The sequence below is a fragment of the Parasteatoda tepidariorum genome, chromosome 1, assembly GCF_982258835.1.
Source record: "Parasteatoda tepidariorum strain Cologne lab strain chromosome 1, Ptep-v5.0, whole genome shotgun sequence".
Lineage (NCBI taxonomy): Eukaryota > Metazoa > Arthropoda > Arachnida > Araneae > Theridiidae > Parasteatoda > Parasteatoda tepidariorum.
The window spans coordinates 54,972,703-55,000,256 of record NC_141755.1 but is presented as its reverse complement, the minus strand read 5'-3'; the positions used below and the strand labels follow the sequence as shown (position 1 = coordinate 55,000,256).

At 27.1% G+C, this 27,554-nt stretch overlaps 2 protein-coding genes across 6 annotated transcripts; one reads left to right on the top strand and one right to left on the bottom strand.

Moving 5' to 3' along the window:
- Window positions 1–984: 984 nt before the first annotated feature.
- On the bottom strand, window positions 985–17,492 carry LOC107455602 (mitochondrial-processing peptidase subunit alpha). Its single transcript, XM_043042634.3, has 13 exons — window positions 17,323–17,492; window positions 14,709–14,908; window positions 14,531–14,610; window positions 13,407–13,489; window positions 11,956–12,058; window positions 11,365–11,457; window positions 11,105–11,277; window positions 10,260–10,365; window positions 8,662–8,867; window positions 6,943–7,033; window positions 4,516–4,578; window positions 2,542–2,686; window positions 985–1,243 (listed from the first exon to the last, which is right to left on the bottom strand). Exons 1-13 carry the CDS (start codon window positions 17,358–17,360, stop codon window positions 1,074–1,076), a joined length of 1,551 nt encoding a protein of 516 aa, XP_042898568.2. The 5' UTR covers window positions 17,361–17,492; the 3' UTR covers window positions 985–1,073.
- Window positions 17,469–26,024, top strand: LOC147816458 (ubiquitin-like FUBI-ribosomal protein eS30 fusion protein). Of its 5 annotated transcripts, none has more exons than XM_087164418.1 (5): window positions 17,469–17,497; window positions 18,105–18,186; window positions 18,394–18,535; window positions 22,267–22,322; window positions 25,848–26,024. In XM_087164418.1, the coding sequence occupies exons 2-5, from the start codon at window positions 18,115–18,117 to the stop codon at window positions 25,971–25,973; spliced, it is 396 nt and encodes a 131-aa protein (XP_087020544.1). In that variant the 5' UTR covers window positions 17,469–17,497; window positions 18,105–18,114; the 3' UTR covers window positions 25,974–26,024. The 5 variants fall into 5 exon arrangements, with proteins under 5 accessions (XP_087020544.1, XP_087020537.1, XP_087020547.1 ...); XM_087164411.1 differs by lacking the exon at window positions 17,469–17,497 and adding an exon at window positions 17,580–17,820; XM_087164421.1 differs by lacking the exon at window positions 17,469–17,497 and adding an exon at window positions 17,585–17,816.
- The last annotated feature ends 1,530 nt before the right edge of the window (window positions 26,025–27,554 follow it).

Below are 27,554 nucleotides of genomic sequence, written 5' to 3'. Positions count from 1 at the left end.
ATCTTGGCAAAAAATACTGCAGATTGTTAAATCATTTTTGTTATTGCTTCATCAAACAATGTATTAATTTGCCAGCATTTCCACATGATAGATTTGCGCAATGCAATTGTCTTTGTTACCCCTTATTTCAGAATTTTTTTGCTTAAAGAAGAGGTAACTAAACTTTTTTTTCCTTCCCCCATTTGTATTCTAATTGCACTTTAGGGAGGCGTGGTACTCTTATCAATTGATCACTTAAGGGATAGAAAAACTAACTTACTTCAAAGGATTTGGATCATCTCTGATGTATTTTCCTTTCTATTGATCTATTCTCCGAAATGTTTTATCCGTTATACATTTTGAAGCTTTAAAAAAGTATTAATTACTGTTAAAATATAAATAAAAAACCAAAAGAAGAAAAAAAAAATCACATTTTAACGCAAGCTTTTTCAATTCATGGAAACCATGACGGAAATTCTCACAGCAATAAACTTGCAACCCTAACCCTGGTTAATCAAATTTAAGTTGTAGTTCAGAATATAATTCGAAATAAATATCTCTTAATAAATTTTCTATTAGCATAAGAAATAAAAATAATTTTTATATAATAGTAATAATTCCTTACATCGGATAACCCAATAAATATAAGAATGTCAAAAAGATATTTTTCTAAACAAAATCATTATGATTTTAAAGTTCATAATGCTCTTTTTATTTTTCCTTTATAACTATTTTCAAAACTTCACACATACATAATTATCACAATTATATTAAAATCAAATTTCATTAAGTGTTTCCAATATGATGGAAATCCTTCCTTCTAATTACAATATAAAATAAACAACAAATGTTTGAAATTTTATTTAAATGTATCTTTGGCAATAAAAAACAAAAAGGGAAGCATCAATTATCTCCAATCATAATATAAAATAAGGAATGAAAAGAAAAGATATTAAACTGGATGTATGTAATTTTATTGAAATAGAATCAATGTATATTCAGCAATTTTATTATTTTGACCACCTTTATTATTTCTTACACTATTTCTAAAAAGGAACAATTACATAAAAGTATATACATTGTCTTCCATAGAGTTATGAAAATAGAGAAAATCGTTTAGATCGAGTTGTCTCTTTTTTTACAAGATCTGCATTTATATCTCTCAAGCTGGGTAACGATTTCAAATCTCCAAGAGCAGCAACTGAAGCTTTACTCTTTAGCATAGTGCTTGTAATCTTGTGAATGTCATCAGCTGTTATTTTAGCTGTAATAAAGATATATTTCATTATAAATTTCAATTCAATAATGTGACATAAGAAAAAGGCAGACGGCCCCCTATTTACACGAGTTCTGACATCAGGCTCATGATCTCACTTCTGATTCTCAAAGCCTGCTTTCAGACAAGCATTGCCAAGTCAGAATTAAGGTGAGTGATGATTGGCTCTTTGCGTCACCTTGTAATTGCTCGCTAATCACTGCAAGGAGAAGTTCTTAAAATCAGGAATGGAATAAATTTGAAAATTTCCAAGGGTGGTGATGTAAGAAAACTGCTTACAGTTGCCTTTTTTCAGTCCTTGTGTAAATAGGGTTTAAGAGATGAAAGGTATAAAAGACACATAGAAATAATGCAGTCGTTTGTTTACTTTACATTATTTTTAGGCTTCACATGTTAATTTATGAATGACATTTTATAAAAATAAACAAATTCCCACAAAAAAAACATATGTATATTCACATTATCTCTCTTATTGGAGAGTAGGTATGTGAAAAGAGCACAGGTCTACTAATGAGTCCTACCAGGTTTGAATCTCAGCGGTGCTTATCGATATGTACATTGCTCCACATCCCCAAAGGTAGATGTATCAGGTAATAAAATCCCCTTGCTGCCTGGCTAAACGTAGGGTAATAACACAAAACAAGGTTAGTCTTATTTAAGTTCACCATAAAGCTGAGTTTCACTGAAGGATTGAGTTCAAAACTACAAGGCTACAGAGCCAAACATTGATTTAGCAAAAAAATCGGTCAAATCAGCTGCTCAACACCAGTTATTAAATTAATTAAAATTACTCCATTAGGGATAACAAGTAGCAAAGCTGACAACACAGCTGTTACAATTTGAATTATGTAATTTTTTTTTTATACATAATATACACAAACACAATTTTAATTTTTAGTAACATAAATTTCTTGTTATTCTGCACAAATTTGACTGTTAAAACCAACACTTTAAAAACTTATCAGTTTAAAAGTGCACAAATAGCTTTTTTTATTATTTGAAAAACTAAATAGTATCTTATCAAGAAAAATTAAGGTCAATTTTTAAGAACTCATGAGTTGAGATTAATAGCTTATAGTAAGATTGTATGGAGCAATCATTGGAAAATAATGAACCATATTTCTTAAAAATTACAATTATGAAATATAAAAAAGAATTTTTGTAAATAAAATATTATACTTAGACAAATAAATAACAGTAAGAATAAATAATTATTCAATAAAACATGCAAGAAATAGTAACAATAAATAATTATTTAACATAAGAATCATAATAACTCTGGTTACCAATTTGTTCAATAAAATATTCGGGTTCTCTTCTTCTACCAGTGGCAAGAACTTGTCGCCCAATATCTTCAAACACTACAGGTCTAGATTCAAGATTCATCAGCAGTACTGACTGTAATTGTGTTTTAGCTCTTTCTAATTCGGACTAAATAAGAAACAAAATAATAAATAGTATGAAAAGTTCACTTTGCAAAGCATCTATAATTACCAAAACATTTAAGAAAGTGAATATACAAATATATCTCACAGAGAGAATATACGTATAGATACAAGACAGGTTAGATAAACTATGAAAAGTATATAAGTGTAAAAAAAATATGGCAATCAATGTTGGCAAGTTTCGTATATATTTTTACCATAGATTTATACCATTATGTGAAAAACCTAAAAATTTGCCCTTGTTGAAATATTATTATATGATGACCAGACATTAATTATTATTTTTTTTATAAATATAATTAAACACTTATTGAAAATATAACGCGTTAGTGAAAAGAAAAAAAAAACTCTTCAGTTCAGATATTTTAAATATAGATTAAATATAACAAAAATATGCTGAAAGATCTAAGAAAAAAAAAAGACAGCCTACTATTAGGAAACATAAGTTTTAAACATTACATTAGGAAAAAAAAGAAGTTTAAAATATTACAATCATTATTCATGCCATACTTATTATTCATAACCTAATATTAATTATTTATTTCCCCAACATAAAAAGACACAGTAATATGAAGTTTAAAAGTTAAATTATTGGAGGAGCAGCTTTCTCTGATTCTTTTTATTTTATTTTAGTGCATTGACATTTTTTGCTTTTTAAAATATATATTCTTCTTTAGACAATTTTACTTATAAATTAATTCAATTTCATAATTGGGATTTGATGCTGAGACTGATTTGATGGAAGAAGCTTTTAAAATATTTACAATTAGTCATCTGGTATGTACCAAAAGACTTTATTTTAACATTTTAGTTTCTTTTTTAATTCATGTTGTTTGTTTTATTAACACTTTTAAGATCAGATGTTTTACTTTTCTTTTGATAGAAACAAATGTTTTGTTGACAACATTAATTTGAGTTGTATTTTTTTGTTTGTTGCAGACTTAAAGTTCTACAATGCTGAAAATTTTGTATTCAGGGAGAATTTGAGCTAATTATATTTTAATAATACAACAACTGATGACAATTTCATTTTCCAGTTTAAAATCTATATGGACAAGATACCTAAAGTAAAAAATCTAATCAGAATATTAATTGTTTGCCTTGTTTAGGTTACCAATATTATTATTATGCTTTCTCATTTCATGACCCAAAAATAGAATATTAAACATTTTTCCTATTTTTTATAAACTTTTTCTGTAATTTTCAATATCAAGAACATCTAAAATGTTTACAAATAAATTGCTTTACAATGGTTGGTTTAATTATTTTAATAATGGATATTTTTAAATTAATAAAACTTTAATTCTAGCTTTACTTTAATTAACAATTTAAAAAAATAAACTTTCATTTCAAACAAATTTGTTGCACAATGGTACAAACAGGAATACTATGAAAAGAAATACTCCTAATAAAGAAAAGTATATTCCTAACATATAAAATATCATTTATTTATGAAGAATTAAATTAGTACATTGTTATTAAATTGTAATTTCATAAAATTAATATATTTAATTTCATTAACAAGTATATTGATTTAAATTGATTTTCCCCCTTTTATACAAGCAACATGCAACCTTTTGTTGGGATATCATCCATAAAAAATCATTACAATTATTTTTTAAAACAACTGTAACTGTCACTTATTTTAACACGTATATCAAAAAAGTACATAAAAGATAATAATAAAAAAATATAATATTGAGTATTTTTAAAAGCAATTTTAAATATATTCTGAACATAAAATAACTATCGTTCTTAATTAAGCAATATAGGATTAAAATGTTATAAAACAGACAACAAATTTTAATTACTTACATTAGATATATCCCCAGTCATTGTTTTAAATTCATTTACTATTACATCAACCAATTCCTTAAGCTATTTAAAGAAATATACAAAACATAATCAACTAAACTTCATTCAACAAAAGTAAAATATATAAAATAAGAAACATAAACATTTTTGAATAGTATGCCCATTTAATTATTAGAATAAAAAATATAAAGTTTGGCTTGGTGGCAAAGTCCCACGAGAGCTACACTAAAAGGGCATTGAGGGCGGTGGGACTTTTATCATTAAAGGTTTTTTAAAGACAATACTGGAGCACACATTACAATTTAGATTAGAGTACAGATGGGGGTAACAAGTGCATGGTCTTTTCATCATCTCTCTAACCACATAACAGTATGCGGATTATCCCGGTGACATTATATTTGATTTGATATTGAGGTCACCATTGAGAGAAAGGGTGATCTGATTAGAGACTCGCAGGTAAATCAAAGCCTGACCCAAGCAGTAATAGGCAAAGGCTCGACCTATACCATACCAAATATAGAGGCAACCTCAATTGCATAAACCTTTAACTTATTTTAGGTTGTTTCTTTTAAAATTGACTTTCTATATTTATTCCTTACAGCTTCTTAAAAGTGCATAACACAATTAATGAATCGTTATTGTGTATTTAAAGTTTTTGACATGAGAACCAGCAAAGTTAAAACAAAAAAATTTAATTATTTCTATACGCAAAAAAAGGAAGGAAAAAAATAAACTATTTCATTTTTTAAAAATTTACATTTTAAAAATTTCTCACAATGAGGTAAAATGTGAGATTATATAACCATAAAAAATAAATTTTGCATAAAGAACTACAAATAAAATGATAAAATAAGAAAAAAAAGTACATAAAAAAAGATGCCATTCTTATTCAATAAGTATATTAAATAAAGTTTAAAAAAGTCAACTAGACTTACTGATAATTATAATTTTAATTCTAAACAATAGTTCATTTTTCATTTAAAAACAAATCAGATTCAAAACTATTAATAACTGCATTTAGAAATAAGATGATTTTTACATATATTTCAATGTGTGAAAACAAATTGCAGCAAAGATTATAACAATGAGGGGGAAAACATCATCCAATGATGAAGTTTAGAATAGAAGATCATGATAAGAAAACTCATATATTGACAAGAATTGTTTGAATTATTGTTGCAAACTGCAGTTAGCAAAAATAATAATTCAAACAAAATATCTTTCTTTTCTAAAGAAGTTGGATTTACTTTATTGAGGTTCACATAAACTAAACATCCAATATTTAATTAGAAAATATAGCGGAATTTACATATGATTCATATATACCTTATGAAAGGGAGAAATAAATAAAAACATTAATTTATAACAGTTGTAACATTTGAAAGGTTTTTAAACAAAATTTTTTGCATTTACACTGAAACTATTGAATGGCAAGTTTTTACAAATATTTCTTATTTAAATAATAAAGACAATGATATCTTAATTGGGCACTCTGTATGAACAATCAGAAACAAAGTAGAATAGTTTGTCGTCATGCAGCCTCAGATAGATGTTTTACTTTGGCAAAAATATTTCACTTTCAACCATAAGAATAAATTAATTCCTATACAGGGTATCTGCTACATTTTAGATTTTCAAATTCATGATTTTCCAAGACTAGTTTCAAGAATTTTTCATGACTTAAAGAAGTTACTATTTTCCCCGACAAAAACGTAACATTAAATTAAAAAAAGCATTATAATAACATTCATTGAAATGATAATTATAACCAAAACTGTTATACTCTGCATCTTCATATTTATAGATTTTAAGTTTAAAAAACAGAGTAAAGAAAGAGTTAAGCAATAAAACAGCTGGGAAAAAAATAAAAAAACAAATTTTTTTTTTTGTTTTTTCTGCAGACATATATTCTAAAGATACTTTTCTTGTTCATCAGAAAGGAAAGAAATGCTCCTTATTTCTCTGTTCTCATTTCAAAATAAAAAAAAATTCACCAATGATTGGCTTGCTTCGGCTTGAAGTTTAAGTTGATAAAAAAATAAATAATAAAAATTCTTAAATCACAGAAGTTAAAAAGATAATTCGTTTTAGAAGAATGTTCTGTTTTTTTCCTGCATTCTGTTTTTTCCACCATAATTTTTAATGAACATGATAAAGGCATTTTTTATTCTAATAAAATATGACTGTGAGTAGTGATTTTGTTAGGAATTCAGATATTTGGAATAGGATGAAATTGAGAGGGGGATTCCATTTTAAAAATTTGGCGACCTAAATCCATGACTTCTTTTAAAAAAATAGTAAAAATCATAACATTTCATGACAAATTTTGTCCAATAATGAAATTTATGACTTTCCATGAATTTTCATGACTTTCCAGGTACGCGGATACCATGTCTATAAAAAAGTAAGGAAGAAATTAATTCTTACTTGGCTTGGATGTGCACTAGCATGAATGCAGAATAAACCACTGTCAGAATAAGCATGGTTAAATGCAGTAGCACTGTACATCCAGTGATGCCTAAAAATAGTGAGTGTAACATTAATTTAACACAGTTAGAAATAGGGTAAATAATAACACCTAAAGTCAATTCAAAACTAGAAAAAATTAATTGAATCTGTAAAAACTTTTTTAAAATTCATATCTTAATTAACAATGTTAAGTGACAGCATGAGCTTTCTATCAAATACAAATGTAAATGACCAAAACATAGTAGATCAGAAGAAAAGTATTAAGTTTCTAATTAATGAAATGATTCAAAATTCTATAAGCTTTATTATGTTTATCATTCACATTGAAAGCTGGCTTTGATTAAAATTTTCATATAAAGACATAAAAGTTTTTGAAGAACTAATAATAGAAGAATAACTAATTGTATCTAATACTACACACAAACAGTAATTTATTAACATGTTTTGATTTGATTCTATAAACAACAGATATTAAAAATATAGCATAAAATTAAAATAAAAAGGTGTATTTAATATAAATTGCAAGTTGTCGTGGAGAAATCTTCAGAGGAAGGCATTGGCTCACATTGGGCTGTCTGGCCAACTATGATGATGATGATGATTATTTAATATAGAATGCATTGATTTCAAAGTTGAAAGAATAAGTAGAAGTATAAGACATTTCCAAGTAAATTCCAATATATATATATATAAAGAATGAATTGACGACCTGACATTAACTGATTAACAGCATCACTGTAGAAGCTCAGTAGACATACATATATTATGAAAATGGTAAATGTGTAACCAACAAAATTTCTTTTGAATATAATTGTAAAAAACACATAAAAATAATTTTTTTAAACATTTATAGATCATTCTGAATGATTGACTCCAAAAGGAAATAAAAAAAGTTTCCCCAAGAAAAAATTAAATGTAAAAATTAGTCAAAATATTTAATAGTTTATTTTTAAAATGATGAAAAATATTTGTTTTAAATATTTATTTATTTATGAATGTTTAAATACAGCTGGTTACTCAGACCAAACAAATTTTTTTTTAATATTAAAGGGATATTATTTTTTATATCATTCTCTGGTTAGACAGTTTATGTTAATAAATAATTATTTTAACCATTTGTTCAGAATTATAATTGTTTAAATTTATTTTATCTTTCCACATCTTTTATCAGTATTACACCTTTTTCCATATTTAGATGGTAGCGTAATTACTAAAATATCTTAAGGCAGGTTTTTAAACAAATGAGTATCACAGATGTCTCTCTCGCTCTATATTTTTTTTGTGGGGGTAATGAGAATAAAATACACAATTCTATAAATTTGACAACAAAAAAAAATCTAATTTGCTAAATATGAATAAAATGATTATCATTATTATTTTTTCTTAATTAATGATTATCTGTGAAAAATTTCTTTTCATGCTTGAGATATTATGGAATAAAAATTATTATAGAATTTTAATTATTGAGGCAAAAACCAACCCCAGACCAGATTAAAATATTTGCCTCTTAGTTTCAAAGAAACCATGTTTTTACTCGAAGTGTAGATTTGAGACTTCACACTGAATGTATTCAACAAAAAAAACTTCAAGTGTTGTGTTAGTTTTTGCACCATAATATATGAGTCGAATATAAATTGTTCTGAAATTATATTAAAGAAATAGTTAAGCATAACATACCTATTTAATACATTGGTATACAGCCTGGTGTACATGCCTTTACCTGGTCCGCCAGCAGAAAAAGAACCTCCTCCTCCCATCATTGTGTTTAACACACAAAAAGGAATGAAATTATCATGCTGGTGAGAACAACTTTCAAGGCCTAAAACAAAGTGTGCAAGCTCAGGCATAAGACCAAAGTTAACACTTGTCATGTCTCTCTCCAACTGAAAATAAACAGTTTCTCTTTTAAAAAAAAATATAAAACAAACTAATTTATTAAAATTTAATTTTAAAACTTTGTTTATGTATTAGAATTGTTTTCATCACTTGAATTTTTTTTTAAAGGCTAAAGAAAATCAGTAGGAAAAAATTGAACAATTAAAAAAAATGCTCTTAAAAATGCATAAATTGTATTAAATATTTTTTTTGTAGTATAAGGAAACTAGAGGGACAATCTATATATCTTTTCCTCATTTCTGGACTAATTTAGGGTCTCATTGCATTTTGCAGGGAGCAATAGAAATTTATTGATTTACAATTTTAGAAGAAATAGCACTGTATTACATATCAGCTAAATAAATAAATAAGAACAAGTTTTAATTGATTTTTAAGCAAATTTTCAAATTTTAATCAAAACCTGATCCACCTTGTCCTTATTGTACATTGCTCACATGGTTCATATTGTACAAGAATTGGAAATTATTAACAAATAGTAATTGTAACTTCAGAATAATTTGAAGGCATAAATTTAAATCATTGCTATAAGATAAATTAAGTGATATTTTTAAAAACAAAAATGTTCATTGCCCACATGGTTCATATTGTACAGGAATTGAAAATTGTTTTCCTTATAATTAGGTATTAAATATATTGTTTTTCTTGTTGAAACTTGTAAATGCATTTAAATGTTATCTTTCTATAATTTTTTTTAAAATAAGGGGAGTTATTTTTTCCATCTTATTTTAAAATGTGTTAACTCTTTTTTATAGTAATTTGGGTTTGATAAAACATTGATTAACGACACTTTTTAGCTGATCCAGAAAACCGGGAAATTCAAACTTTCGGGATAGCGATGGTCTCGAGCATCCCGGATAATTGGTTCTCTACTGTACTAATAAATATGCATGTAATGGTAGTTGATTATAAGTCTAAATGCAACAATGATAATTTTATTATTAAAAGTAAAACAAAAATAATTATGCAGTAAATAGAAAATAATTGGTTTACAATAAACACTTACATTGTGATTTTTCCAAAAAAATTCATTTTCCATTTTGAAAAAATATGACATAACAAGGTTTTAAGAAGAAACTTTGACATAGCAATTCAAATTAATATCAGTTGAATACATAATGCCAAAGGGAAAAAAAAAATTTTTTTTGGTCATAAAAAGGTTTTTGCATTATCAAAATTTCAAATAAAACGATTGCATAAGTAAAAATTTATTAAGACACAAATTTAAATATAAAATTTATAAATTAGTAGTTTAATAGCTCATAGTATTAGTTCATTAAAAATATTAGCAACACTTATTACAGTATTTTGACACATTCTTATTAAAGATGTGAACCCTAAATATCATTAATTAAAAAAAAAAAAAATTGAAATGATTATACCTTGATTAAGCCCCCAGTATATTGGGAGGTGGATTTGTCAAGAGGTATGTCATCTTTAGAAGCCAAATCTTCCAATTCCCATATTGGTGGCTTTTCAACGAAATGCCTAGATAAAAGAAAATTAAGTTACACACATTATTTAAAGTTTAATTTACACAAACTGATTACGCTATGTAACAATGCAGAAAAAGAGTGAAAGTAAAACAAGAATTACTTATGATATATTTATAGGAATTTCATGTATACTAAGATACAATTTGACACAAAAAACAAATAATACATAAACTTAATTTGACTATGCAGAAACAAACAACCAAGTTTACTTGTGAGATGAATTAAGGATTTGATTTTAGTGCTAAAATTTCAGGCTGTCTGGACTTTTACTTTTAACAATTTCACAATGATGATTCTTATCTGAGTAAAAAGGACACCTCAGGAAGAGGATGATTCTAGACAATATTCTAGGCTTATGATTCTAGACAATAATACAAGAAATAATGTACTGAAACTACAAAAATTTTTTAATATTACAACAAAATTAACTTACATAAAACAAAAAAAAAAAAAATAACTTACATAAAACAAAAAAAAATTAACATTAAATAAAATTAACATTATATAAATTTAACATTATATAAAATTAACAGTGCACAAAAAAATTAAATTTGAAACCTTTTTCGAATTTGGTAAGTAGAAATTACATAATTAAACATAAATTCCTTTCTCGCAAAGTATGTTTAATCAATATTACTGGAATTCAAAAGAGATATTTTATAGTTCTAAAAGCATTATTAATTTATACAAAAAACATCTTAATTATGAGTTGATAAAAAAAATAAATTTACTTTTGGCATGAGTCGACTAAATCATCATGTTCAATACCAACACCAGCTATCACCATTCTTGAAGGTGTGAAGTGATTTTTTAAATAGGTAAATAAAATGGATTTGTCAATTTTCAAAATATTCTCTGGTGGACACAATTTTGGAAGCCCCAAAGTATTCTCTCGATATGCAGCCTTCGAGAAAGAGAAAATGAATAAATTATTTGATCAAATGTTTGTATAAATATAATGCTTTTTCCATTTAAGTATTAAATTGTATACTTGATGTATGAGTTCCATCAAGAGAGATTCTTGGTCAGGTCTTATTTCAATGTCTTCTAATTCAAACTGTATAGTTTGCCTGGCTTTTTCGATCTAAAAAAAAAAAAAGTCAAATGGTTGTAATCCTATTTGATATGACAGGGTTTAAATTTAAGATGTGTATGCTTGAATATTTAGCTACTTCAATTCTTAAACTGATACTTAAAATATATTATTCCTTTAAATTAAAAGAGCAGTGTTCACAGAACAAAAGCTTTGGATTAAGTTTTACCTACTTATTAACATGCTTTTATTTCTTGCTGCATTATCAATAATAAAAGTTTGAAGAGCAAACTTTAATATCAAAATATTCTCTACTTCTGATTAAACTAAAAACAAACCTTTAAAATCAAGAAATTTTATAAAATTTGCAAAAAGTACTTGTTATAATGAAACTTTTTTACGGTCAGTGAAAAATTTTTTTTTTACTATGAAGTTCTAAATAAAATCTATTATATAAAGAAACTAATAAAATGCAAATATAACAAAGACACAAAAAATAATCATATCTACACAAAGAGGACAACCATATATATTAATTTAAATTCATACCTCTTCATTGGAAAATTTAGGTCTTAAAACTGCTTCAGACAGAAGTTTTATCACAGGATCCAAACCCTTTGAGTTGGCAGATGCAGCATAGATTAAAGTATCCCTATAAATATTATTAAGTAATGTGAAAAATCTAAAGAACACTGGAATTAAGTAACAATCAATCTAATACTTATCCAATTACTAATTAAAAAGATTCATGCTTTTTTTCTCTGTTGTATTATGATTGCTGTGTTACAATTTAATACATTCACGTAAATTTTTCATTTTCTTTTCAGTTTTTATTTTATTTTGAAATTGAAACAAGCTGTTTTAATATTTTGCACAAGATAGATCATTTAGATAAATTTTCTAAATTTTTATGATTTTCATTTTTTGCAGTAGGTAGGTACTATATTTATGTTGCACTAGAGATGGCTTGGGAAACATTCCTGAGGATGATCCGAAAACATGCCATTGCAATTTTGATCCTCTGCAGAGGGAAAGGCTGATGACCTGCTCGCAAAGTCGAGCACTTTATGGTAGAACGGTTTAAAGAGGACTGATTCCGAGCACCATCGGTCCCTACACAGGCTGATCAAAGTGGTCACCCACCTGCTTACTGACTGCAGTCAGTGATGCTTGACTTTGATGTTCTACTGGGATTAGTTCACTGCAGGACTTCCTTTTTTGGGACTTACATTTTTGTAAGTGACATTAAATTTAAAGAAGCAATCAAAATGGTAGATGATATTTCCAAGACTTTTATTACTCAAGCAATCATACAAATATGATAGTTGGATTATTTTGAAAAACATAGTAAAATATTTTTCAATAAATGAAAACTATATTCAGATGTCAACCATTAGTCAAATGATTTTTCTCTATTAAAATATCTAGGGAAGTATATGATACAACTATGTTCTATACAGTTAAGACAAATGGCAAAACAGTATCTGAAAGTAAGAATTCTTAAAGGCACAATTTAAAAAAGTATGCATTAACCAAAGATATTTAATAACTAAGATATTTAATAACTAAGATATTTAATATGAAGATATTTAATTAACTAAAGATAGCTACAATATATAATAGTCACTAGAATGACTTTTTAGGGCATCAATAGATTTATAAAAGTAAATATCAATTAAGGGAACATGGCTATTTTAGTACATGACCATTTAAAATCATAAAACTGTAAAAAATAGTGTGTATGGTCAGTCTATGTTGATACAACATGGGTTGTCACGAGTTAGGCTATTCTTTAACTGTTCTCTGCACGTTCTCATAAGGAAATAAAAGAAAGCTATTTCTCAGTAAAGATAAAGAGAGTCCAATATTCAAATTATTTTAATTATGATATGATTTGACTCAAAACAAACCCAAAATAAATAATATTTGTAAAAATTAATTAGGTTAGTTTACACATTCTTAATTTAAAAGATTTAAATTTTATAAGAAATCATTTGTACCTATTTCCTTGACAATCACATATGCCACCATGTTTCTCCAATTCTTCTAATATAGCACTTTTATCAGAAAATTGAATAGTAGACTGCAATAAATAAAAAACTCTGATAAATATGAGGTTTTACAAAAAAAATTTAATAGGTTATAAAAGTTAAGACACAAGAATTTAATACTTGATAAACTCCTATACAAAATTCACTGTTTTAACTCCATTCAATGAACTGTTTTAAAAAGACATTAAAAAAAGTATCAGAAAGCTGAGTAGGCATACAGTTTTGATTATGGTTTAGACAAAAAATAAGTTTAAAGCTTCAAAAATTCCATTTTTTTTGTAATAGTATAAACATTATTATAAGGTTTGAAGTATTCCAAACAAGTATTAGATATTAAATTACTGCTTACTCTTCAGATATATACACTTTCATTCAGTAACAGCATTACAGACATGTTTTTAATTTTTGTGTTTTTAACCAAAATTCATAAAAAATAAAAATTTGTAATACAAAATTTATTTTTAGATTGGTGACAAACAAAGCCCAATGGTAAACAATTAACTTATCTGAGGAACAGAATGTGAAAGACAGAATAGTCTACTATAGAGAACTGTTGTACAATGGTGAAAACAAAATGAGAGGATTTAATTTATAGCACAACATTAGATTTCTTATCGGTCTACAATTATAATTCCAACCCAATGGAGAGAAATTTGTAGAAAACACCTATTAAACTACTTAGCTTGCCAGAGCTGGTATATACTTAAGATAAGTAACTGTAACTGACTATGTCCAACATTTCAGTATTTCTCAGGTTGACATCCTTGCCTAACTAGATGTAACTGCATGACAAATAATCTAAACCGGGCATAATGAAACGTAAACAAGCAGTTCAGTGCTGAAATTTATAGGTAAAAAAGGATTTCGACTCCTTATTTTTAACATATTTTATTTAAACACATATATTCCTTTTTCATATAACTATTCTGTAAATGAGGCTTCAGCATAATGCCATAAAAACTTTTGAAAAAGAAAAAATAAATAAAAATTCTATTATTTGACATTATAGAATCTAAGAATGAGATATTTCTGTGGATTATACAAAAATTGTCAGAATATAAAAAATTACTTACATTAAAAGCTAACTTTTCTAAAAAGTGTGAGATACCACTGGGATACTTCACTTCATATCTTGAGCCAGAATCTATAACAGCTGAAACAAGATGATGCCATGTAAACATATTAATTTATTCAAAGTAATAGGTGCTGTTAAAATATTCTTGTATACGAAATATAAATTTATTTACTTGCCTCCAACAGTACATGATTGACCAAATTTGTTTTGAGATGCAACTCTAAGTCCATTTGATAAAGTGCTAACTTTAGTTTCTGAATTGTAATTTTTACTCGAAGCATATATGGGTTTTGGTGCAGTTGGTAAAGTTTCTGATAATGGCACTCTCCAAGATGAAAGCCTTGCTGCTGGCACACCAATATCTTTATAGATATCCCTAACATGAAAAAAAACAAAAAACAAATAAATACCAGAGTGAATTCATTAAATAAAAATAAACAACTTAGTAACCCTTTGGTACTGATTTGTTATGCATCTGTTTTTCAAGATTTGTTTTTGTCGCCTACATTGGTGATAACTGCCAATGTGGGGTTCGTTTGGATTGTACTTGTGAGCAAAGATGAGTGCAGTGTAATGATCAGAAAAATGGGAGGAGTAAAAGTTTCAAATTAATACCTTCAATGTTTTATATTTTAAAGTTAACGTGTAATTACTCAGCATTAATTTGCCCAGAGTCCACTACACTGACATTTTTTTAAGGTTAAAGAATTGGCCGGATGTTTTTTTTTAATCTATCCTGCCTGAATACATTAAGAAGGTTTAAATTAATTTTGAAGTTATCAGCAGAATCTTAGTACATCAAGTGAGGCTATATTTTTGTAAACTTTCCTTTTGTTTTAATCAGTATTTTTGTTTGTTATTTTGCTAGTATTTCTAAAGTTATCTAAAATTTTTTTTTAAAGTTGTATTTTTAAAATGCGTTCCCATAAAGCTAAATAACTTAAAATCAAATGCAACTGAAATAGTAAAAAAAAAAAACAAGTTGTGCATCAAAAAGCAAACTCAATCGAAAAAAAAGCTTCTATTCTGCTTCTGCGCATCTGAAGCAATTTGGCTTCGTTAAGGAAACCTTAAAAAAATTGCCATTTATTATTGAAGACAATAATGCTTAATTACTTATAATTAGTACTACATTAGTGCAATTGGTGTGGTTTTTAATAGGTATGAAATATACTAATATCAATACTATTGTACTAAGGTAATAGGTTTTTCATCTTAAGGGGGAAAAATTGTTCAACTGTAGCTACTATGAGGTTGCTTCTAGCAGCAGCATCATACTAAATGAGAATGAGGATTACAAATTAAAAGAAATAATTTTGATTTGATATCTTCTATTTGTTTTATTATTTTCTTTGTATCTGTTTTTGATCACATTTCTTTTTGTTGTATTTTTGTCCTTGCAAACTTTTCAAAATTTAATATGAAACGTAGTCTTCTTTTTTTCCGCAACAAGCTTGCAATCCTACTCATACCTATTCCTAGGCAAAATTAAATATTTTTTAAAAGATTTCTTCAAATATAAAAACTTTATATTCTCTCCTCTGGCACCATGGTGATTCTAGTTGTTGTGAACAAGTACCAATATGGAAATATCCTCAAGAAATGTCAAATTTAGGAGGCCTAAACTTCTGATTATTTTTGTGAATAAACTGGAGACATAATTTAAGATTTCAATAATAAGAAGATTTGCATGTTGATACTTGCAGAAAGTTTTTACCACTTCCAAGTAGTGGCAAGCAAGACTACTAAGAGAACATTGCATAATAAGGAAAATTTTTTTCATCAGTACCAGCACCAAAAAAGTCATCAAAATTTAGCAATAGCCGGCCACAGGCACATGAAAAACTATAAGAAACATAACAGAAAGAAATCTATTGGAAGGGCATAACTCAAAATCACAACATATATTTTTAAATTTCGCATAAACAAAAATCATTTGGCACCGTGAACACAGTTGATGCGGACAGACACTGATATGGAAATATCCTATATAATACGGCAAACTCGAAAGAAAATTCACTGGTGAGCTACTATATAATTATCATTAATTTATTACAGGTTATACAACCAGGCAATTACATTTGGCGGAAATATTTCTGAATCGTGACCTCTCACACAAACTATGATTTCCAAGGTGACAAATGGATTTTAAGCTTGCTAATATTTAAAAAAAAACATGTGGAGGTTCACTCAGGGTGGCTATGAGTTATAGTTGAGTCCTTTTTATGATCTTCTTTTTCCGTTTCTAGCAGGTCACTGCTCGAAAGTTGCCAAGATTAGATGATTAATTTGCAGCAGGTCACAATACAGAATTCTTCCCTATTTATCACCTTCACAATTTCAGTTGAGATATGGAAATATCCCTTACAATTTTGATCCATTGAAAAAAGTATGCTTCTTCTGAGAAGATACGTTTTTGTGTCCGATTTTTTGCTCAATTTGTAGTTACCACAAATTAATTAGCCTAATTGAGAAAAAACTCTTAAAACCATTAAAATTGGTTTTCAGTCGACTAAAATCTAGTGATTAAGGCAAAGGTATAAAAATTTTTTATCCCACTACACTAGAAGAATGTCTCTAGTCAGAAAATAAGTAAGTATTAAGAGTGTAAGCTGAAACTGTCACTTTCCTGTTAAAAAATTCAACACATTTTTAAATTTACTAGCTTAAATCGTTTGACTTAATCTATTGCCAATGCACTCAGCCAGCTAACTATGTTCAATTGATCATAATTAAATAAGCTAATTGTTCTCAAACTAATTTAAAAGATTTGAATAACTTAATTTTTACCTTTTCATAAATATTATACTTCTGCAAGTTAAAGACATAGTTATTTATTATAATTTGTGAAGTAACGTGACTTGTTTATTTTGAAACTGAATGAAAGAGCAATGGAAAATTAAGACTTCCTTGGTCTGAAAAACATTAAAATATTTAAAAAGTTGACAGCATATTCATTACTCAGATACAATACTGTTCTTTTTTGAACTACCAACTCATTAAACTGACTCTACAGTTGATTAAAAATGATATTTCGTACAAAAAGGAGAGTGGATTTAAGTAGGGAGGGTTGCAGTTAGGCTCAATAACAATTAAAACTCTTAACTATTTAAATTTCAGTGAAAAATGTTTCATAGCGTTACAATTATTTAAAAGGGGGAAGTCTTTTCGTCAATAAGAAAGCTGTTTTCTAAATAAAAATAGTTATATAAATTTTTATCTTAATTTGGCATTACCAAATTTCGTAGTAGAAGTACAAGTAATTTTGTTTACACATAACCAACGTGCGTGAGTCAAATTTGTACTTTGTATATTTCTATAATTAGAATTGTATTTGTTCTTTATTGTGTAAGTAATAATATTAACATTTCATAAAGTTCAATTTTTATGTTTTGCAGGAACTTTAATTTGTTGATTTTATCATTTCCATTCTCTTTGCAATCAATGTTGTAAATAATGTATGTTGAGGAAATCAAGCTAATTTTTTTGTAATTTAAGATCTATAGTATTCATGTTTAAAATATTGACTTATAAATTTTACAACTACTGTTTTAAAGAATCATATTTTATAGGTATAACAAAATGCATATTTTTTTGCGAAGTCAAACAACGTACTCTGTTGAATTAGAAGAAGGCACTGTCTCCTCTTTAAAAGTAAGTTTGTAAATTGTGTGTATCTGTATAATTTTTGTGCCATGAGCACTAGATTCTTTCTTCATGTTAACAAGTCTGTTTCCCTGCATTAGTTACCTATTTCCTCCATATTCCATGCCCAATTTGTTTAAACATGTAATAATTGTAAATAATGTAATATTAATTTGTTTGTGTGTTTTAACTTTATTGTTAAAAATTTCTCTTAAGGATTTCATTGAAGAGTCTGAAGGTCTATCTGCAGAAGAACAACATTTATATTTGGGTGGTAATCCTTTGGAGGATGACCAAGATATAACGGAATGTTTAACAGATGGTGCTACAGTAGACGTTTGTGCAAAGCTTCGAGGAGGTAAATGGATTTTTTTTTAACATTATGGTCTTGAATAATGGTAAAATGATGTTTGCGTTTATCAGTTTAATATGTTTTTAAAATAAATCCTTTACAATAGTAACTTATTTTTTTGTTTGTCTTGTTGAAGTACAGATACGTTATTCTTGCTATAATCTCGGCTGTCAAGTTTTCCAAGAATATCACAAAATTCCTCGTTGTATTGCAAGATCATTGGTTCACGGATTTCTGTAACTCAAATTCTTATAATCCAAAGAAATGTTGACACTTTTGTGAAATACTGTTATCGGGAGTATGCACAAACGTGTGACTCTTCCGCCAATTTGATTATTTTAATTTAGCGAATTTTCGCCATTTTTATTATTCAAAACTGTGGTGGGAACTGCTAATATCCAAAGTTTAATATAGAGTTTCGCATTTACCTGATTTAAAAGTTATGTATTGCAATTCGTATTTACAAGATTTAAAAATTGTGCATTGGTGTGTAAAAACCTAATATCGTGATTCGTATTCACACGTTTGTCATTTAAGACATTGATTTTTGTGTATTTATACCCAGGGCTGAAGAGAATAGAAGGGCTAGTTCACTCCGCTCTTAGAGCTGAAGCTACGATTTCCCTCCTCATGACGTCACTGTGTCCACAGATCTCGGAGATCGCAAGCAAAGATATTATGATAACTTTGCATCTTTCTCTTTGTAAAAATAAGTTAGACTTTTTCTGGTTATTAGCTTTTAAACTTTACGTAATTAACACATTATTTCCGTTCATAAACATAGTTCAAAAAAACTTTCTTGCCCATTATATTAAAAAAAAATACCATTTTAAACTTATAAAAATGTTTTACTAGTTGGCGAAAATGACACTATAAATTCTATATTTTAAAAAGTTCAGTTTTAACCTTAATTATTAAGAAAAATGAAGGCATATATCGACACTTTTCCTATCTACATATTCTTTTATAACAATAAGTTGAGTTAAATTTAGAATCCCTGATTTTAAAATATGCCGTTAATAGCAATTTGTTCATACTTTTTCGTTAGGAAACATCAACCTTAAACGCTAATTACTGAAACAAAATAATAATTTAGGTTCATAATGACATTCGATATTTTACACTTGTTTATAGATATTTAAATTTACGATACGATGATATAATTTATAGATATTTAAATTTAAGAGAATATAATGTTTAAAAAAAATCATAAATATTTAGAATAACTGCATTAAAAAATATGTTATGAAATTAGGAGAATTCCAATTATACACTATATATTTTATTTATACTTTTTATTCATACTTTTTATTTACATTTTAATTTTCCTTGACTTTAACCATTTTTTAATTTTTTTCACCTGCCTTTCTTTTTGAAGTAACGAGGTGGTTTCTATTTCGATAATGAATTTTTATAAAAGTTCATAACGACAGAATAAACGTATTGCTGTTTTATATTAACTGTGTCATTTCGGAATCCATTCTTTACATAGTTGTTCATTTAGTTACTTTAGGGAACACGCGGAAAATTATATTTTTTCCTTTTGTTTTTCTATCAGAATTTTTTCAAGTTGCAATCGCGCAAACTGGCATTTCGATAATAGTTTAAAATTCTTGTAAATTCACTGCAGAAACTGAGGAAAGTCATTATATAAAATAACAAATGTCTTTGAATATCTCGCAAAAAGAAATGCTCCAATATTTTAGTAAGAGCTAGTAAGGCCGAACGCTCCGTTCTTGAAGTAAAAGTGCGAGCTTAGCGCCAAAGTGACGTCACTAGAGAAAATCGGAGGATTGGCGCGACATGAGCTACTTCAAAGGAGTGAACCAGCCCTTCTATTCTCTTTAGCCCTGATTTATACCTGATTTAACACTACGCACTGCGATTATTATTATTTTGATCTAAAAATTATGCAGCTTAATTAGGCTATTAAGTATTGATTAGGTATTAACATGATTTAAAAATTCCACATCACAATTTGTATTTTTAAGTTTTTTAAATCCAATGTCGCAATTTATATTAACGTAATTTTAAAATTCAATGTCTTCATTCATATTCAAGCGATATTAAGATCCAAATCGCAATTTGTGTCAGAATCACCCCTGCAAACAAATAGCTGACGTTTTTACTAAAGTGCTTGGTTTAAATGAATTTAACATATTTATAGGTGAATTAATAAAATAAAATCCTTTTAAGTGAGATTCGTTTTGCATAGTAATATGAAGAACTATTTGGCTAAAAATTAAAATTGAACATTAATAATTTATGAAAATTGTTATAAAAATAATTATTCATGTCTGAATCTTCCTGCTGAAATCTCAGAGATCTTTTTTTAATTTGTTACTATGTAGGGCAATTCCACGGAAGTGTCAACTTTTAAGTGAAATTTTTTTTTTTTATGAATTGCTTATTTTAATTTTAAAAATATATTCAAAAATAGCCAAAGTCTACATATTGCCGTTTCATTTTTGATAATTTTAAATTTTTTGAATCTGGCAGCATTCTAAAGTAATCACATGGTTGACAAGTGAATTGTTCACATTTGTGCTCAAATTGTTTTCTTGAAAAATACTTTTAAAATAAAAGAAATGTATCTTTCTTTTGCAATATTTTGATAAAAATATGCATATAGAACAAAATGTAAACATTATAAGTTTAGTATATAAAATAAAAGTAACTTCTTTTACGTCATTCCGTCACATGTCTTAATAATGCATAAATTTCCTGAGAACGAAGATAAGATGTGACATTGGCAAGTTAGATATAAAACCTCTTCAGAGACAACCTAATTTTCAAAATATTGAAATTTTTACTAATTCTTACATAAATATTAATCATGTTTATCTGTTACATTCTGTTTATCATTTACATATTAATAAAATATTTTTTAAATGAAGGCTTTCTTCGATTAAACTTTTTGTCATTCCGTCACGGTCATTCCGTCACAGCAAATAGATGTTAATAACTGCTAGCCAACCTGAGGTTAATTTTCCAAATTCACATTTTACATTGCTTACACATTATACTAAAAGTATAAAATAGTTCAGAAAAATAATAGCTGCAAAATTCGCAGAAACTACCAGTTCTAAGCGGCATGCTAAGCAGCTTGGTTGCCAAAATGTCATTCCGTCACGCAAATAAAAAGTTCGTAAAATTAAAAGTAAAAAAGATAGAAAATCCTGCTTTTTTAGTTTATGAAGCGCATTATGCCAATAATAATGATATGCATGAGAGAAAAATTTTTTTGTTTGAGATTAGATACATAGAAACTTCAATTAATTGTTATTTTGCGTGTCAAAATGTCATTCCGTCACATATGGAATTGCCCTGTATATAATTTAAAAGAAAACATACTGAAATACAATCTTAACAGTTGAAGTTACTAGCTTTTTGAGAGCAATAATAGTGAAATCAATGTGATGTAGTGACCATTAGAAAAAACTTTGTTAATGACCACTTTTGCATAGATTAAAAAAAAAAAACAGAAAAAAAGAACTTAATTTTGTCTCAAAATTGTAATTAAAGTATAAATTTCATTAGTTTCTAGATAATTGATAATATTTGTTATTTATAAACTAAGATCAATTTTAAATTGGATGATATTCCGTCCTTATTTCAATATGAAGAGCATTTATGATATGAATGAATAAGATTTAGCAAAAATACAGAAATATTGTATAATTTTATTAGAAAACGATGAGATTACCATTTTATTTATATCTGTCTATTTTTTCTAGGAAAGGTACACGGTTCTCTTGCTCGTGCTGGCAAAGTTAAAGGACAAACTCCTAAAGTAAGCAATAATTCATGTTATGAGCAATATTTTTTTCTGATATTTTTTAATTCTGTCAACGAACTTTTTGAAAGATATCTCCTGATGCATGATTATTGGTTTTAGTGGCAACTAGCTTTTTTGTTTAAAAGAGTGAAATCTTGATTATTATTATTGCAGCAGCAGAGTCTGAATTTGAATGCATTAAAGAAGAAATTTAAATTCCTTTCAAAAATTTATAAATTTCCTTATTATTTTTTTTTAATGAAAAACAGATCTCTTTCCTTAAAGTATTTGTTAAAGATAAAAATATTTGCAGAATTTTTTTTTGTGTTATTTTTAAATGTTCATAATTATTTTTAGGGGTGCAATTTTCTGCCATTTTGGATCAAATGTTTCTTATTTTTCTACTAGTTTTGTTTTTATTAGTTCTGATAAATTTCTGCAATTTCTTAATTAACACTTTTCAAATTGTGAATTGAGGGACTATCTATCAATTGTTGAAGATTTTTGTAGGTGGTATAATTACAGGATTGCCAGAGGTGACTAATATGCGACTCTTTGCTACTATTTTCGACCTGAGGCAACTATGGCTACTTTTTTTTTTTTTTTTTTTTTTGCCTGAAAAGGCTATAAAAGCAACTATTTTCAGGAAACTATTGAGACTATTGGGAGACTTTTTTGTTTTAGCAATGTTTTTTTCCCTGCATAAATTGGGTTGACAACCTTCGGCCCGCGATAACTTCTGAACATAGTGAATTTTTTTTCTAAAAAATAAAAAATATACCGTAAACCGGGGCGAGTCTACCCATTTTTTCAGTTTGTCAACTTTCAAGTGGTCAAACTTTTGTAAATATTAAAGAAAAAAGGCTTTTAATAGGTGTTTTGGAATCTCTATTTATCCCTCTTTAAAGCTGTGAAGTCGATTTCAGGAAATATTAACAGTTACGCTGTTACTGTATATTTTTATAGAACTGCTGACAAATCTCTCGTATGGAGCGAGTCTACCCATTCTACTAAAATGAATGTTAACATTGTAAATAATCAAATTTTACTATTAAATTGTTATTTTAGTTACTATATAGGATATTTATGAAGTAAAATTCATAACTTTATTATATATTCCATTTTTTTATTCATAAAATAACGCAAATTGAGTTTTTGATCGATTATCACATTTTGATCACAGTTTTGTTTTTATAATCATTAACATTACAAAATAAAATTTTTTTCTGATTATTGTTGATAAAAAGAAATTAAAATTAATATAAATTTACAATTAAATAATTAATAAATAATAATAATTAAAGATTATTAACAAAATCGAAATTCAAACATTGGGAATCGTGAAAAATCCTTTTCCCATTCTTTTGGGAGGTAAAAATAATTTATAAATAATAATTTATTTAACTTGCATTAAATAAAAAAAGTTAATTTTGTAATATAAAAATTGAAAAAATAGGTAAAATAAACATAATTTATATTTACATTTATATTTAACCTATAAATTTTCTTATTAATGATAAATTTATCAATGCAGAATTAAAATAATATACTCAAATTCATTTAAAATGACTTAATTTTAATATAAACAAAGTTCTAAATTATATTATTATGCTTTATTAAAACAAAATACGAATGGGTAGACTCGCCCCGCGAATTCTGGCTTTTTGTTTACAACAGCAAAACTTACATTCTTTTTGGGTTTTTTTTTCATATAAAATTAATGTAATCTTAGTCTTAGATAAGTTTATCACTTAACCAAAGTGAAAATGGTAATAATAATAATATACTTACGGAGCACCAACTCAAAGTTTGCTGATTTTCAATACAAATCTCTCAAAAGACGTTTGAACAGGTCGGTTAAAAAGACACCAAATAAATAAAAACAAATCAAACTACTACAGCGCCATCTTCCTTAGAGACTGAACTAAGTCCTCCATCGGTAAAATTTTTTTTATTTGCAATTTAAAATAGTGAAAATTAAATAAAACTAAAATGGGTAGACTCGCCCCTGGATGGGTAGACTCGCCTCGGTTTATGTTATTGAATTGGAAATTTGAGTCATCACTTTTTAATGCACTCAATTTACACAGATTCCATTGTGAATTTATTTTGTTTCTCGATTACCTTTTCAACTGTTATTGCTACGAAACTCTGCATGATTTTAAAGAACGCAATTTTTAATACGATACTATGATGCGAGAATTTCAAATTTTAGTAATCACTTTATATATATATTTGCTAAATCAATTATTGATAAAGAGAAAAATTATGTGAAAAGGAAAATTAGTAGAAAGATTTTTTTTTTTTTAAGCGAAAAATTATTTTTCTTGATTAATTCTGGCATTTAAAAGTTTAATGTTCTGCAAATATACTAATTTTTTTTATATAAAGATATTTTTTTTTATATAAAGAACATTTATTTAAAGATTATCATATTGGCCGTCAACTTGACTGAATGGATCATGGTATATTACAATAAAGTCATTTAATAAAATATTAGTCATATTATTGAAAAAAATTTGTTCCTATTTAGGCAACTATTTTCATAATTTTAGACAACTTATTTTCATGCTTTAGGGTACAAGGTACTAGAAGCAACTATTTTGTTCATTTTTTTTCTGTGGCAACCCTGTAAATACTAGATAAGTTGTTTCAGAATTTTCACTAAAGTATTTTATTGTTGACTAACTTTCTTCTTTATAAATTTTTTTGCCTGCATAGTCCCTATGTTTCCATTTGGAAATTATTGAAACTCTATTGGTAATTATTTAATTAAAAGATGTATTGAATCTCATTAGACAAAATACTAAGTTTAAGGTTATTAGCCAATCCACATTTTTAAGCGCTTCAGGACCATGATAACATGTGCAACTGCGTAATTCTTCTATCACGACTGGTACTCTCGTAATAGTGGATATGCATACACTTGAGTATAAAACTTCAAGTATGCTTGTCTTGGGGAGCACTTCTTTTTCATTCTGCCAGCCCTGAATAATTAATAAATACGGAAAGGTTTCACAGAAGAGAAAAGTTAACAGAAAGGTTAACTCAGAGGAGATCTTTGTTCATGCTGGTTATCAAAAACATGAAGAAAAAAATTCAAGCCAAAGGGAATAGGATGTAGAATTTAAGAATGAATTTTTTAGAGCAACTGGTGCTTGATAATTTCTACACAACATGATAATTTCTCTTAAAATCCAGACTTATCACTTGCAGACTTATCACTTACCACTGTCTTACCTCTCAAGTATCCAAGTCTCGTTTCTTAAAAAAATTATATTCAGTAATTTTTTTGCCCATCTCATTTCAAAATATATATTTGTTAATGCAGTGTATCAAATAATATTCATAATGATCTCTCTAATAATATTCTACAGAATTGCTGCCAAAGTGGAAAATTGGTTAGATTTATTAAGTCTGTTTCATTGATGTTTAAATCATTGCTTGTTGCTGGTTGCTTCGAAAACACTTAATAATATAATGATATTTGGAAATTTTTTTTTTAGCTAATACTTAATTCTTTTCCAACTTATTTAACAGGTAGAAAAACAAGAAAAAAAGAAAAAGAGGACTGGTCGAGCTAAACGAAGAATGCAATTCAATCGCAGATTTGTTAATGTAGTTGTTACGTTTGGCAGGAAGAAGGGACCAAATTCCAATTCATAATTTATGTATGTTTTTAAGTTGGTATTAAAAATAAATTTGCTATTGAATTGATATGCATAATTTTCTTAAAATTTTTTATATTCTAAATTCATAAACTAATTCTATTTACAAATATGTTTTGTATACAGTAGAGCGCCGATTATCCGAATTGCTCGGGACCGAACATGGTTCGGATAATTGGAAAGTTGTTTAAAATCTAGTGTAAATGATTATTATTTATGCATTAACTTCCCTTCGCACCTTTTGTTGGCTAAGAACTGGCAGTACTATCTAAAAATAGCTCTGGTGTGTTTAATATTTTTTTCCTTTTTCAATTTTTAAATATTTTTAATAAATTTTTTTTTTCATTTTGAATTATTTTAATCATATTTCAGTTTTTTATAATTTTTTTTGTCAATTACTGATTTTAAAACATTTTTCATTATTTTCCATTGCAAAAGAAATCCAGCAAAGATCTCGTTTCAAAGAAGTCGCATTTTTTTTTAGCAGACATTTATCCCTTATTCTTTTTAAATAAATCAACTGAACTGGATCAGCATCATTTTGACGTTCTAGCCAGTTCATTGCGAAATCTAATGGATTGCATGCTTCTATATGAGAAGGTCCACTATCTTGAACTTGATCACCTACTTCTTTCACTTCGTCTGTAGAGTTCCGATTTTCATTCAAAATTTCAGCAACAATTTCATCATTTTCATCCGAAAGATCTACTGGTTCAGAAACTTCAGTTTCGTTTGTTTTTCTGTTAAGAATTTTATTCCAAGATTTAAGATTCCAAGCACTGAAATCACTAATTATTAACCATAAGTTACAACTACCCATTCCCCAATTATAAAACTTCAGAACTTATCAATTTATAAACTCCTTCTGCATTCCAACCATTGTAAACTATCAAAATGAAGCTTGCATTCTTGGAAGATAATTTTCTGTTGCAATGGGGTATGTAGTTTTAACTGTATCACAATGCATGTATGTATGGCCACTATAAGAAAACTGCTAAAAAGGTTGTAAATTAAATATGGTCTTCAGATGTGGGGGTATTATTCATTCTTCTCAATTTAGAAAAATTGTCAATATGTTAAAAAGTATTCTAAAAATTAAAAAAAAACCGAATTCAGACATAGTTCGGATAAAAAGGGTTCGGATAATCGGCTCTCTACTGTACTTATTTTCTTAAACTTGATTGTACGTATTACTTTTATTGAAAATATGTCTTTTGAAATATCGAATGTTTTTGGGCTACCAGTTCTGTAATAAATTACACTTCCTCTGCTTAGAATATTAAATGTTTCAAAGTTAGTTTTTTTGTTAAAATTGTACTCCAAAAAATTGCTGACAACAACTGTTCAGCTCATAAGGAAAATAACAGTTTATTTTAGAGCAAGCCTAGTGTTAATGGCAAATATTTCCATAGCATGGTTTTCAATATTGCAATGAAATTTTTATGTACTGTTGATCATTTTATTATTTTCTTTATGTAAATTTTCATTTTAAAAATAAGTATGCTTACTGTTTAAGTTTCCACTTGCCATTGGTGATCACATAATTAAGTCTGGCAAGTAGGTTTCAGTTTTAAAGGTT

Coding starts and splice junctions, on each gene's coding strand:
- LOC147816458 (XM_087164422.1), top strand. Junction 18,187..18,393: donor GCACTGTCTCCTCTTTAAAA/GTAAGTTTGTAA, acceptor ATTTCTCTTAAG/GATTTCATTGAAGAGTCTGA. Junction 18,536..22,266: donor TTGTGCAAAGCTTCGAGGAG/GTAAATGGATTT, acceptor TATTTTTTCTAG/GAAAGGTACACGGTTCTCTT.
- LOC107455602 (XM_043042634.3), bottom strand. CDS start 17,360: ATGTCTTTAACTTGCAGAAGTATAATATTTATGAAAAG. Junction 10,366..11,104: donor TTAGTCGACTCATGCCAAAA/GTAAATTTATTT, acceptor TCTTTTATCTAG/GCATTTCGTTGAAAAGCCAC. Junction 1,244..2,541: donor ATATTTTATTGAACAAATTG/GTAACCAGAGTT, acceptor TCTTTATTACAG/CTAAAATAACAGCTGATGAC.